The 13,463-nt window shown below is 39.4% G+C and overlaps 1 protein-coding gene across 3 annotated transcripts in view; it reads right to left on the bottom strand.

The window, feature by feature from the left end:
- TRPM3 (transient receptor potential cation channel subfamily M member 3) overlaps positions 1 to 13,463 on the bottom strand; it is a 263,950-nt gene that overhangs the window by 40,322 nt on the left and 210,165 nt on the right. For 2 of the 3 annotated variants that reach the window (XM_085043568.1, XM_085043569.1), the window contains 5 exons: positions 12,764 to 12,793; positions 11,423 to 11,712; positions 10,354 to 10,582; positions 7,680 to 7,847; positions 615 to 755 (listed from right to left, as the gene is read on the bottom strand). In XM_085043568.1, coding sequence (XP_084899694.1) covers positions 615 to 755; positions 7,680 to 7,847; positions 10,354 to 10,582; positions 11,423 to 11,712; positions 12,764 to 12,793 — 858 coding nt within the window. Of the gene's footprint in view, positions 1 to 614; positions 756 to 6,683; positions 6,810 to 7,679; positions 7,848 to 10,353; positions 10,583 to 11,422; positions 11,713 to 12,763; positions 12,794 to 13,463 lie in introns of all 3 variants that reach the window. The other variant, XM_085043571.1, reaches the window with a different exon arrangement.

The raw sequence follows: 13,463 nt of genomic DNA, 5'->3' as shown, positions 1-13,463 counted from the left end.
CTACAAGGTCCATTTCTTGCTAACACAGGCAGAATATATTGATTTAATCTGATTTGTCCCTGAAAAATGTACATTGGCTGTCATTCATGTCTTTGATATCTTGTGGGTACTTACATGCACATTTTCTCTGAGAGACACTCCGCAGACTGGTCAAAACAGAAAAAATCAAAATGTTCCAAGGAAAGAAGTGCTCTATCTCTTTTTCTCATCAATTATTATATAATTCAAATTGTGATTCAGACCAGCCTCCCACTGGGCTTACTATTGGAAGCAATCCTATTGTGAATTCTCCTACAGAGAATTCCTTGGGAGCACTGACTACAGCAAACTGTCACTTACTGTTTTATTTAAAGAGAAAAATACGCAATCATTCAAATTTTAGCCATTAACTTCCTGAATGAAATGGTAGTCTTTAGAAGTTTTAGAAAGGTTTGCAAGTGCTATCAGACTTTCACCAAATATTTTTATTAAACGATTAATGGGTAAGCCCCCCAGTACATACAAATTTAGACTTCAATGAAACACAAAAGATGACCTTAGTCATATTTCAATATTTATACAAACATTATTATTATAACATAATAATATAATAATATAAAGGAAGGATTTCTTACAGTGTAAAACCAAAACTTCACGATGGGAGCATTGTAGAACTCATAAATCTTTCTTCCAATGGGGATCATTCTGTGCCTGCTCTGAACTTCCTCATCCTCTTTCTTTCTTGAGGATTCTCCATTCCCTCGTCCCAGCATTGCCTACAAGAAAGAATACATTTATGTTTCTTTCTTTGTGAATGACAAATTATTTTTTCAAATGTCGACAGGAAACTGTTCTTGATCTTTAGATAAAACCAGGTGACCACAGCTAGGTGTAAAATGTTTTGCTCTTAGATTATCTTTTTTCGCAGGAAGGCTTCTGTTTAATACTTTGAAAATGGAAAAACTGTAGCTTTAGCCTCAACCCTTGGCTTGAGAGCTACATTGCTGAACAAAAAATAAGCTGTGGAGAATATTTCTCCTTTTTGCCATATGGACAGAAACATTTTTACCTGACAACAGCTTTTTGTGATGGGGTGTGCTTCTATACAGTAAACAGATGCAGACAGAAAAGAGGTAAGTTTTGGTTTTAAACAAAGAGAAGTTCATAAGGCTGAGACTGCGAGGGAAAAGCAGGGGAAAAGATGAGTTGGTAGTTGCTGAACTGGAAGCAAAGAAGACAATGTCACCTTTTTACACTGACCACTGGACCTGTCCTAGGCCATGATCCCAGAGTGAACTTTGCATGTATGTAAGAGGAGTGACTAGTAGAGCTCACTGCAGTATTAAGGCCATGAACTGAAATATCCACGTGCATGACTGTAGCTTGTTCCAGAGTGAAGTTCCAGACTGCTCATGCACTGCTTGATCTGCTAGGCTTGATCTCACTGTTACCACTGCAATTCAGACCCACTGACGAGCTACACTGAGCTCCAGAAACACACAGGTAAATAGCCCTCAGCTATGAGTGCAAACCTAACAGTCAGAAGAAGGTTGTTTTTTTGTTTACTCTTAATATTCATTGCCAGCTGCAGAGAAGTGGAAGGATTAAACTGTGCAATCACTGAAGTTATGCTTAAAAGGTGTTCCTCTGTATTTGAATTGGCTATTAAATGTTCATTCTGAAGCAAGTATTTAGTGAACAATAGACTAACTGGATTTTAGGTCACTGTGCCCTTTGCAAGTTTGTACTATTTAGTTTGTGGCTGCACCTTTGGAATGTAGCACCCCACATATGAAATCATTTGCAAGAATTGAGATATATCAAAATATGCAGGGATTGCAAGATGGTGCTTTTGTTTAAATGCTCCTGTAACACTTTTCTACAAGTAGATGAAAGTACATTTGTGCTTTTATGTTAACTGAAGTAAACTTTCACCATCCATTGTCCTCAACTTAAACAGTGGCAAATTAAGGGAACAATTAGATGCCAGACATGTTTTCTTTCAATAAAAAGGTCCTTCTTGTCTCTGTATCTGTGCTCCCTGACTCAACAGGATGTTCAGCACATACTTAACTAATTGGTTTCAGGTGAGCTATCGCATCAAGTTCTAGAGCTCTGCAGGAACTGCTGATGCACTTCTCACATATTTAAAACCAAGAATCATAATCTATCCTTTTCTTCTTCTTCTAGTCTCATGAGGAGTTATTCACATGGGTCTTTATCCTGTGAAACATTAGTTTGTAATGACAAACTTTTTTCAGCCAGTGTATATATTTGTCACATTATTAGGACTGTGCTTGGTCCCATATGGCTCTTTAATTTCATTTATGCAGTTAATTAGTTATGGACCCTTATATTTTTGATTTTGACAACACACAGATGTTGCCATGAACATTTTTAATAAAATACAACGAAGATTCAGGACAGAAGTGTGCTGCACTGAGACTAACCTGCTGGGACCGTCTCAAAAACTATAGCCTGCTTTGATAAAGTTAACCTATTTCCTTTAGCTTTAATGGCTGAAGATTTTTAATTTAATTTCCATAAATATAGATAAAACATTCCATATTAAAAAATTAAATGTACCTCCTGTTGGTTCTCACAGAGCACATAAAACACCTTGAAATTCCATCAAGACTTTTATACAAGAGAAAAAGACAAAGTGGCTGTTAAGCAGAGGAGAAGGGTTCTTATGGTTATGAGACTTACTGAATATAACTACAGTAGCAGAAGCTACACAACCTCTACAGAAGATATCATTACCTGAAAAATCAGAATCAAAGTGATCCTTTGATCTATATATCTTATGGATGGTTTATTTGATGTGGGGGGGGGGCAGGTTGACTATGATCTGAATGCTTCGGGAATATTATAGCCCAAGAATGTACTAATTTGTTTGCCTCTCTCTACCTACTGATGCTGTTCAGGGAAAACTGCCATCTGTAGCTACAGAGTTTTGTGCAGCTTTTCCCAAGGCTTTGTCTCTGCTGTCCTCTGGTGCTCACAAATTTTGCAGCAGAATGAAAATGAATGCTGGCTGCTTTAAAAAATGAGCAATGCTGCGGTTTAGTGAAAGGGATTATTTTACAGAGTTCAAATCCTTCAAAATTTTACAAATTTACAAATTCTGAGACAGACTTAATTCTCAATGGAAGCAGTGAGTTGTGGATGTTTTTATGATAATCCTTTCAATATCTGGATTTATGCTTTAGCTTATGAATTCTGATTTCCTGTTTGCTAGTGCTTTCTTGTTGATAATGATACCATAATTTTATCTCATTAAAATTATTTTTGATTTAATTGTATCATATAATACTGTCTTCTCCCATCCCCCATGCTACAGATGGGGGATTTCTCTGAGATGGCTAGGGATTAGATTTGACCTGATGTTCCCGACTGTTAATTATACCTCAGTATTAACAAATTGAAAAGCTTCCCCATTAGAAACATTCAGAAATAACCTAAGTAACTGTGTTAACAGAATAATTGTAGTGCCAAATGTGAACAAATGTTTTCCTTGGAGTGGGATGCAGTAGGGTGGGAGCAACTCAACACACTGCTCTGTGTGGGTGGCATCTCTTTCTCTAATACATGATTTTGTCCATGATTCACCATGAGTCATGCAAGGTAAGCCTGACAGCAGCTCAGCCTCATTGTGAAGTACAGTACAACTGCATCATTTTAGCCTGAAGGGATTGATGTTTGCATAGTTTTTTACATGGAGATTTTTTTTTCTAATAGGGTTTTTTGTTGTTGTTAGGGGCCAGATTTTGTTTTATGCAGCTGAGGACTGTTTGCTGATAATGAACTATCAGCAGAGAGTTTTGGGTTGTACATTTTTGCATTAATATATGTTAATCATCCTAGACTACATTTATCTGTTTTATAATTAAATAACAGGAATTTCAGTCTTGCTAGAATGAATGTAGGCTCTTCCAATTTCATCCTGAGTGAAATCTACATGCTCTATAGAGACTTATCCCAGTTCACAGAGAACTGGTGTGGAAATGATACATAGCTGTGTAGACACACCTCCCTCAGCACACCCCGCTGGATCCTACACTATGTGTGAAACTGCTGCCTCCATGGTAGCTGTTCTAGGATTACTGTTCTCTGCCCTGAAACACTGGTAGGAAAAGGTTATAATGCCTCTGATTTACAGATGGGTAAAACTGAGTTTTGCACATGCTTGGTGGTTACAGTGAGCACAGAGGAGCAGGAGTAAAGTGCCAGGAGCTCAGTCATCCTGAGCAAAGGACACAGAGCGTGCCAGAGCACATGTGTGGTATGGGGGCAGTTTCTAAACTCCTTGGAGAAAGAGAGAACTTCTTATGGAGAGGGTCAGCACTTCTGCCTAGAGACCACCAGCAGTGTCTCCCAGTTTTGTCTTCCGGACGAGCTGCAGGAGTGCCTCACTGCTGGCATGTGTGATGCTCCCATTGGGAAGGGTGAATTGAGCTGGGGGCACTAGGAGATCAGTCTTCAGCCTTTCCTATGTTAAGAACTGTATTTTTAGTGATATAATATTTGGTTATTTCTTGCCTTTGAGAAAAGGCTAAGCATACATCCTACAGATGAACCAATGTGATCCCAGAGGCCAAAGAAACAGCTCTGCTGCTGCTGAAAAGTCTTGACTCATACTAACACAGTGATGTCTATGGAAGTCCAAATTTCCTATTTATTGTGGGAAATCAGACCAAAATGAACGAAACAACAACTGAAACACCTTTTAAAGGACTTAGATGAGTTATTCTGTTTTCTGAAATAAAACCATTTACTGGGGAGCTCTAATACCCAAACAATAAGGCACTGAATAGGGTTAAGGATATTCCTAGTTATGGCTTCCAGAATCAGGGTTATTTCAGGGCAAAGGTAGACTCCTGAGGTTTCTGACTGACCTAAATTTCAGCAATTAAGGCCTTGATTAGGACACTGTACAAATAGAAAATATCCCTGGCCTTTAGAGTTTAGTGCCCTTCTACTCCTCTGTGTTTAATATTCAGGATTAATGACTGGCAGCTCCATGCATAAATTGTGATAAATTTCTTGGTGCTAAGGAGCACTGATGAGAGCAGTATTCAAATGTGTTTTTGTGAGTAGCTGCTATAAGCCTGTTTTTTAGCATCTAGGTGTTAAAGAAATGTGGGCCTATCACCCTCATCTATCTGTTAAAAAGTTAAAAGCAGGTGTGAATAACAAGTGGTTTACAGTGAGTAAATACAACATCTTCATAGTATATCCATATGTTCAGTTACCCACCAGACACTTTAAGAGGAGCATAAAGCAAATGCACAAAAAGCAAGTATGCACATAGATGCACCCATGTGGAGACTTCACTGTTGCTGTAGCCTGCTGATCACATTATTCTGTGCAAATGACGTGTAAAATCACAGTAAAAATATCACTGTGGCCCTGTCCCTCATGCACTCTGCACAAGTGCAGTACAAAAGAAACTGACCCCTTGGCCTATATTTAGTCACCAGGACAAGACACACAGGACTTCATAAGAAATCAATGAACAGACCTTGTCTAGACATCTCTTTATCTTCATTTTAGCCCAGAGAATATAGGTGTAACATGACAGGCATACAGAGACTTGAGAAGTATTCATTGGGATTGATTAGAAAGAGAATTAGAAAGATTATTTAAATTATGTATTATTTGCCAGAAGATGAATTTTGAGAGTAAAATTATTTTTCATACATCACTTTTGTTTGTTAATCTTTATGCTCAACAAAGATCAGGTTAGAATGAGTGACTGATCTATCGATTCAAAGTTCAGAAATGGATGAAACATTTATGATATCACAGCACAATAAATTATTAATCTTATTGAACTATTTATAAGCTATCCTTAATATATTAAAGGATACTGTGGCTAAGGGGAAACATCATACAGGCATTTCCCAAAAAATCTTTCAGGCATCCTCTGATCAGTGGAGAAGAAACCTAACCTACCTTATGCCAGACCATTTAACTAAGGCTGGAACAACATGAAACTTTAGTCTAAAGTATTTTCTTATATTTAAAACATGTCAGGTGACTAAATGTAACTGCCTATGGCATCTAACTATAGACATGCAAAGATCACTTTCCTTCCAATTAATCTCTCCTCACCACTGAGGGGAATCTGATTGAGAAAGCTGTATTAGAAATTCTACAGTACAGTATAGATTATATGCAGAAATACTGTGTGAGCAGTGGTGTACCCAAGATGTTGTTTACCAGCTTGCTGGACTCCATAGGAACAAATCTTATTTTGTAGAAAAGGCTGTGTCTGAAACTTTCACTAGAGTGATACACAATTTGAAGGAATTACGGGAAGAGTCAATGACAGAAAAGAGCAATAGGACTGTCAGCACATGGAAGGGAGAAGAAAGGGAACATCTAAGGTTCATCTGGGAAAGCAGATCCATTGCACACATCAATTCGTTGCAGCAGGAGTCAGAAGGGAAAACGGAAACAGTATTGTAGACAAGAAACCAGGAGCTGGGATAACTGCAGCGAGATAGAAAACACACCTTTCCAAAATTTCTCCCCATTGCCAAGGAAAAGGCAGCTTGCGAAGTGCTTATTTGATTTGAATAGGCACTTCATAAGTGGATCAGAAGCCAGGGGTTAGTAAATTGCAATAGCTGATGAGCAGAGAATGCCCCATTGCTGCTATACTGGCTTCTGGTCCTTCCCAAGAGCCAGGTTCTTGCCTGCAAACGGGTCCTGTAGGTGGGTCTTGTGGGCTGCTCCTTCGGCTTGCCTGCATATTGGGTCCTGTAGGCAGGTCCTTCTGCCTGCCTGCAGTCGGGCTCCTGTGGGCAGCTCCTGCTGTTGGCCTGTGGGAAACAGTCTGGGTTTTTTTGTTTTTGTTGTTTTAACTTAACCAGGCAAATCCCTTCTACTTCTATGCCTCTATCTTGACCAACTGGGGTTGAGTTTTAAGCCATTCAAAGAAACCATAGCCAAGCCCAAAAAAAGGCTAACCAAACTAAACTAAGGCAGATGTTGTGTGATAATTTCCCGAACTAAAAAGTGTGCGAACAAGAGCCTGGAGGCACATGACTTGTGTAGTTTTCAAGAGCTTTAGGTGTCTGACACTTTGTGGTGCAAATTATTCCTCTAAGCAATGCTAGTAATATTGACAAACCCCTCCTTACATAATTCTGTTGAGCTGTAGAAGTGGAGCTGTCTACCTGCTTCTTAATGTCTTCAGTGGATTAAAAACTGGATGTGTGTTTGCATAAAAGGCAATGACCTTAAAATACAAAAAGAATTTTAGAGTAAGTTTTCATAATTTTTCTGGCCAGTTTGCACATTTGCTTGCCCTCTAGTGAAGTCAACTAAAAGAAAAAAAACCAACCCTGGCTTCCATGAATCTTTGAGCATTTCCAACCAAAGATGAGCCCTTTTCCACCATCTATCATGACTGTGAGCTTCTGAAACCTCATTCACTTAGTTCAGAAAATGTGGCATCAAATTGAGTCAAAGTGTGAGGATGTTACAGCACAGCATCACCATGCACTGCTGCAACATGGAGACAAAATGATGGCAAGTTGTGTGGCTTGAGTTCCATGGAGGAGAGGGGAGTGTGAAGTGTGGTATCCTACCATGTGCTAAATTTAGCTATGAGATGGTCTGCAATACCTAGAGAGGTAGGAATAACAAATTGACAGCACTGAGGCTGATGATTTATGGTGAGCACTTACAGTGAGTTCCATGTCTTCCTCATCTTTTTCTTTCACTGGCTTCTCTGGTTCCTCTGGATCTTTTTCTTGAAGATGGATCTCGTTGGCCTGAGTCATGTAGGGCATATCATCTTTGTTCTTGAACTCCAAGCTGAGGATTGAAGGAGGAAGTAGAATTCCTAGAATTACCTAAAGCAATAATAATGATAACAGTAATCATCACAGAAAACAGATTATGGTCATAATGGTTACTTAGAATCAAATGGAACAACTCCCTCAGGATATACAGGAAAAGAAAGATACGTGCGCATGTGAGTTTCTATGACAATAAAGTATTTGTCATTTGGGGTAATGTCACCAGAGTACTGAAACAAAGCATGTGACTTCTATTAGTGTTGCCGTGAATGCTCTTGAATGTTTTATCTGCTTGTGCATCATCAGCCACACATTGCTACATTCTACAATATATTTACAAAATATTATATAAGGTCAAGAGTAGGTGGGACCACGTGGGTGTTCAGACCTGCAAGTTTCTGCATTTTACATAATAAAAAACATCAGTGTAAATGAAACACAGAGAGTATTTGTTTCTACAGAGAGGGTTGATAGGTCTCAAGCTCTCTGTATCCACGTTTAATACACAATGGTGGCCAAAGTATAACTGTGTGTGGATCTGAGGAGATAAGGCAAAGCCAGCAAAAGCGAATGCTGATGTGCATAGATATGCAGTCTGCCTTGATTTTGTTTCAGTAACCAGGCAGCTGTGTAACAGTCACATTAATGCCACTTCTTTCTTTTCTGCCTCTCCTCTCTTATTATGATGCGGGAGTGTAGAAACCATTAAAATTACCTTGTTTAGATATATAAGTAATGAACAATGCTTGGGGCTAAAACGTTCATATAACTGAATATATATCATAATAACACAAAGCAAAGACTTTATTCACAAGCATATTAACATTTCCTGATTGTGCTACAATTTCATGGAGAATGATTTTCTTAAAAATCTCTCCCGAAATGACAGTGAAACCAGATAGTTAAGCTCTTGGAAGGTTAGGGAGGGTGACTGCTTATGCTCATCATAGCAGCAGACAGCCTGTGTATTGCTGAAACCATTCAAAGTACACAATTAGGAGCAGTTAGTGTATGGGAATGCTGTACCCAGCCTCAGAAAAGCTTCCTGCATTGCTCCTGCGCTCACAAAAGGATGAGTCCAGGGAGAGTGGGTTACAGGCACACCTGGCTTCACAGAAAGGCTATTTTTGAGAACACGCAGGATTAACAGCTGCCCCTAGACCTTCCATTGGTGCTATACATCCCCAGCAAGAATCTAAAGAATTATATTCAGTTGTCCTACCATTTGCCAGTTACAAAGGGAGAAAACTGTTCTTGGGAAATAAACCATGACTCACACTTGCAAATTTATTTCTTTGTCATGCTGCTTTTTGCTCATGCAGCTTGTAGCCTGCTTTAGCTTTAAACAAGTTCTGTTAATGAGCTTCAGTGAAATAAAATACAGACTAGAAACTGAGTAAAGGATCCTTGTGAAGCCCTGATGTTACAAGAAGCTGAAAGGAAGCAGAGCCTGTTACCTTCAGTTATGCATCATGAAATATAGATCTATTTCAGGGCTTAAATATATCCTGAAAAGTAGAATGCATGCAGTAAGAAATCAGTTGCTGCACTGTTCTTCATATACCTAGTCTGAAAATCTGTAAAGCCAAGCAATGAACAAAACAGTTGTCCTTCTGAAGGACAATAGGCCTGTGAGCTCAAGAAATGGGCAGTAGAAATGCCTCCAATATGAGAATGTTTTTTGTCTGTAGCAGAAGAACATGTATGCACAGGTCCTGCATAGGAATGCTAACAGCCACTTGTTCTCATTCATCACTGTCACTGAATTGGAGCCAGTATGAAAGAACTAAGCATTCTTGTCATTACTGAACCTCTTTTCACATGGCAAACAGCTGAGCAATTACCACTTTTCACAGACACAAGTAGTGCAGAAGAGAGAATCCCTTCATTGAAAATGTTTTTTAGTGATCTGGGAGGAAGAGGCAGTTCCAGGGTATCCTCTGACTGGTGAGAACTTTGGTGAATGTGAAACATGCCATGGACTCAAGTTCACGTCTCAGAATTCATTTTGCACCGTTAGCAGTTTTGTCAACTGTGAAAGTAAGGCTTAAACAGCTTTGAAAACTGAATTGTCCTTCAGACCCTCTGAAGTAGTCCCTTCAGATGCCATTGGGAAGATTTGCAAGGTTTTGCAAGGAAATTTGTGATGCTTGCTTGGCTTGTTCTGGGGAAGGTTGTCAGATCAGCACCTTTCACTAATGGTTAATCCACTTACACTTCCTTTTCCTTTATTTATGTCTAAAACTCTTGGCTAACTCCTCAAGTATATGGGTAGGGTGACATACTAACCTCCTGGCTCAATTCTTATTCTGATAACCAATGCCAGAGGGGACTTAAAGAAAGGGAATGAAAAAATCTAAGTTGTGTGCTTTGAACTTAGGCTTCTGATAAGCCCCTGCAGAAAAACTGAAAACAGGAAGAATATACCCTCCTTAATGTCACTGCAAATGGGCATATGAAATATGGTTAATTTAGACAGTTATTACTGATTTGTTGTGAACCCTGTCCCCATCTATTAGAACTTCTCTGAATGTTAATTTTATTTTAAAGCAGGGATGACCTTTAGGCCAGAATTTTTTCGCATCCGGAGCCGGCCCATCCACATGTCTGTGAGCAGCATTTGGCTGCAAGTGTGAGCGATGAAGTCCCTGTGCTTGGCTGCCACTGCAAGCTGCAGGCACGTGGCATTGCTCCAGTTCTTCAGCTCGTAGGTAAGCAGTTTCATCGCCAGTTGCTCGTCCTGCTTGTACGACTGGTCCAGCAGCTCGACCGCCAGCTGGCCGAAGTCCCTGCAACAGAGGGACATTGTTCATTCCCTGCAGCACACGCAGCCTTGTGCACAAAACACCTCCCTGCAACTCTCAGCCTCTGCAAGGGGCACATCACCTTCCATCAGGCTAATCGTGATGCTGACTGTACACACGGAAACCCACATTTTCAAATGTGAGTGGCTAATGTTAGGCATATAAACAAGTGCCCCAACTTAGCAGTGATGAGCACCCACACCTACCAGCTGTCTGCTCCCACCTCCCTGCCCACCTCACTGACATTTTCTAGCTGAAATCCTCTGGTTATCTGCAGCTTAAAGGATTGCTTCTGAGCTGTTTGCCCATGGCTTTATGGTCAAGTCGTCTGGAAGAAGGAGTGTCCAATATCCTTTCTAAAACTCTAAATTTCTATATTTTAATATCAGGAAAGATTCTTACGGAATCTAGTATCTTGCCTTCTTACCTAAGCATGACCTCTTGGTTAATTAACACTTCTGCCTGAATAGTATGCTCATATGGATTTCAGTAACTGTTCTGCTTGGTATGTACAGGGTGTCCTGAGAAAGCACAGAGAAATGCTGCAGTCTGACTCTTGAGGCCTCAGGGAGAACACATAAACAATATAGATATTTCACTGCCTTCTTGACATCTTCTCATTTCAGAAGTTATATTGCTAGCAACTTTGCTGCTCTGGCAGACAGATTGTTTAAAGGCCATTTAGATTTTCTCTAAAGGGACTGCATTTCCTCTACAAGTTAGAAATGAAAGCAAGGTACCGATAAGAAAAATTTAGGTAGGTTCAGCAGCCTCTCTTCTCTTTTTTTTTTCCCCTCAGGAAAGTGTACATGAAAGGAAATTCACCTGGAATTGTGGTTGAGCTCTTGGGATATGTCATCCACCATGTCGTTTTCTGATGCTTCGTGGGCCATGGCTTTGCAAAGTTTGCAGGCCACCAGTGCTTTAGCCATAGCCTCTTCCCCATGCTGCCAAAAGAAGAGGGCCATCTTCTGACGTTTCATCAGCACAGCCCACACCATCAGCTCGTGGAATGGGAAGGGAAAGTGATTGATCTCAGGGTCATCCATATCAATATCAACTTCTTCTTCTTTTTTCTTTGTTGGTTTTCTCCCTCGACGCAGAGGGACATCATCCTGTGGGAATTGCAGAGAAATTTTTTTCATCCGTGAAGGAACTGAATCAATTCACTGAAATCAGCACCTAAGATGTCAAACACATTTTCTGCATGCCAACCCCTTCCTCTTTTTGGACAAAATATTTAACATAGGTAAATGATAAAAAAGGTATTGGTGCATGCACTATAATTAAGAAGCCAGTAAACAGGGAAACAGAACCTTGGACTATTACTCTGAATTGCTAATTCTCCCTGATAACACAGAATACAATCACACAACATCCAGAACCATTTTGGAAAAGCTGCCATTAAAATAAAGCTAAGAGTTCACTGCAAATATAACATCTGCTGCAATGCATCTGCCTCTTTCCACCTCCAGAAAGTATACATCTAGGGAATGTTCTCATCTGTGAAGACTTCCTCTATGCTTGTTCCTGGGTTTTCTCCCTTTATCTCCTTATAAAGGCAGAAATCTCCCTTCTTTACTCCTATTCTGCATGTTTATTCCTTCTTTCTCCATCCCTGTGTTGTTTCTACTGCCTTTAGTTTCTTCCCCATTTTAGCGTTTTGCTTTTATCAGATGAGCTGACCTATTCTGTCCTGTGTCTGTGGGCAGCAAAATGAAAGTTGTTGTATAAAATAAACAAACATGAAAATCATACTATCCCTTTGAAGCATTGGGGTAGCCAAAAGTGCCAATAAAACTGAGATAACTTTGGCCTATATAAGGATTTCTGCATCATTCTCTGCAAGTGCTTAATTTCTCTCAACATGTTTTGAAGTCAGATACTATCTGACTGAAATTCTGCTTGCTTTGACATACTGAAACATTTTGTTTAATCCTCATGAGAAAGAAAAAGTTCCATAGGTGGGGAAGAGCCTTCTTTTTCTTTATCTGTCTCCTGGACTTTTATTAAGAAATGTTTCTTAATCTGGTCCTCACCTAAACAAGTTATCTGGATGAAAAATACAATTCATGTCTTCCTTACAGTGAATTTAAACATTATCTGGATATGGTTTATATTTGTCAAAGAAGGAAAAGACATTAAGATTTGTCACATGTTGCCTACCTCCATTCCCAACAGCTTCAGGGCTTTTGGCTGTAGAAAGAGAAAGTTAGAAAAATGTTATTTCTTACAGAATAGTGGTGAAAAACTACAGCTATTTGGGTATACATATACATATATGTACACGTGCATGTAAAGTGACATAGAATATTGACTACAATATAGATAATACACTAGATATATAGGTAATGCAATATAATATACTAGATATATACATAATGCAACATAATATAATGTAATATATATATATACACACACACACTCAAGTAATTACATATACCTAGTTATTTCAAACTTGAGTTTGACACTATTTCACCCAAACCATAACAGAAGACATGCATTTGGATTCAGGTACAAATTACATTGGGTTAGGGGCTGTTCTAGCAGGAAAGTGATAGGGAGCACTGCTAAGGCATGAATGGATTTCTCTGGAGCACATCAGAGTTTTGGCCACTGCCCTGGTACACTTTTATTGACTGTTGTGGAGCTGATCTGTGTGTTGGTTCAGTATGGTGAAATCACCACTCAAATGCTTTTCTCAGTGGAGTGACTATGGGAAGGAAGTCTCTCCCAGCAGCTACAATCACTGTCTTTCCTTTCAAATGTGAAGAATCAAATAATAAGGAAACAAATAAGCCTCTTTCAGGTAGTTCTCTGTGACTCTTTCACAGAGCTGTTGCTATTTATATCCACTTACTACTGT

This window comes from Lichenostomus cassidix, chromosome Z, assembly GCF_008360975.1.
Source record: "Lichenostomus cassidix isolate B80296 chromosome Z, HeHo_3.0, whole genome shotgun sequence".
NCBI classification, from domain to species: domain Eukaryota; kingdom Metazoa; phylum Chordata; class Aves; order Passeriformes; family Meliphagidae; genus Lichenostomus; species Lichenostomus cassidix.
Note: the sequence above shows the minus strand (reverse complement) of the source record. Positions and strands in the feature narration are given on the sequence as shown.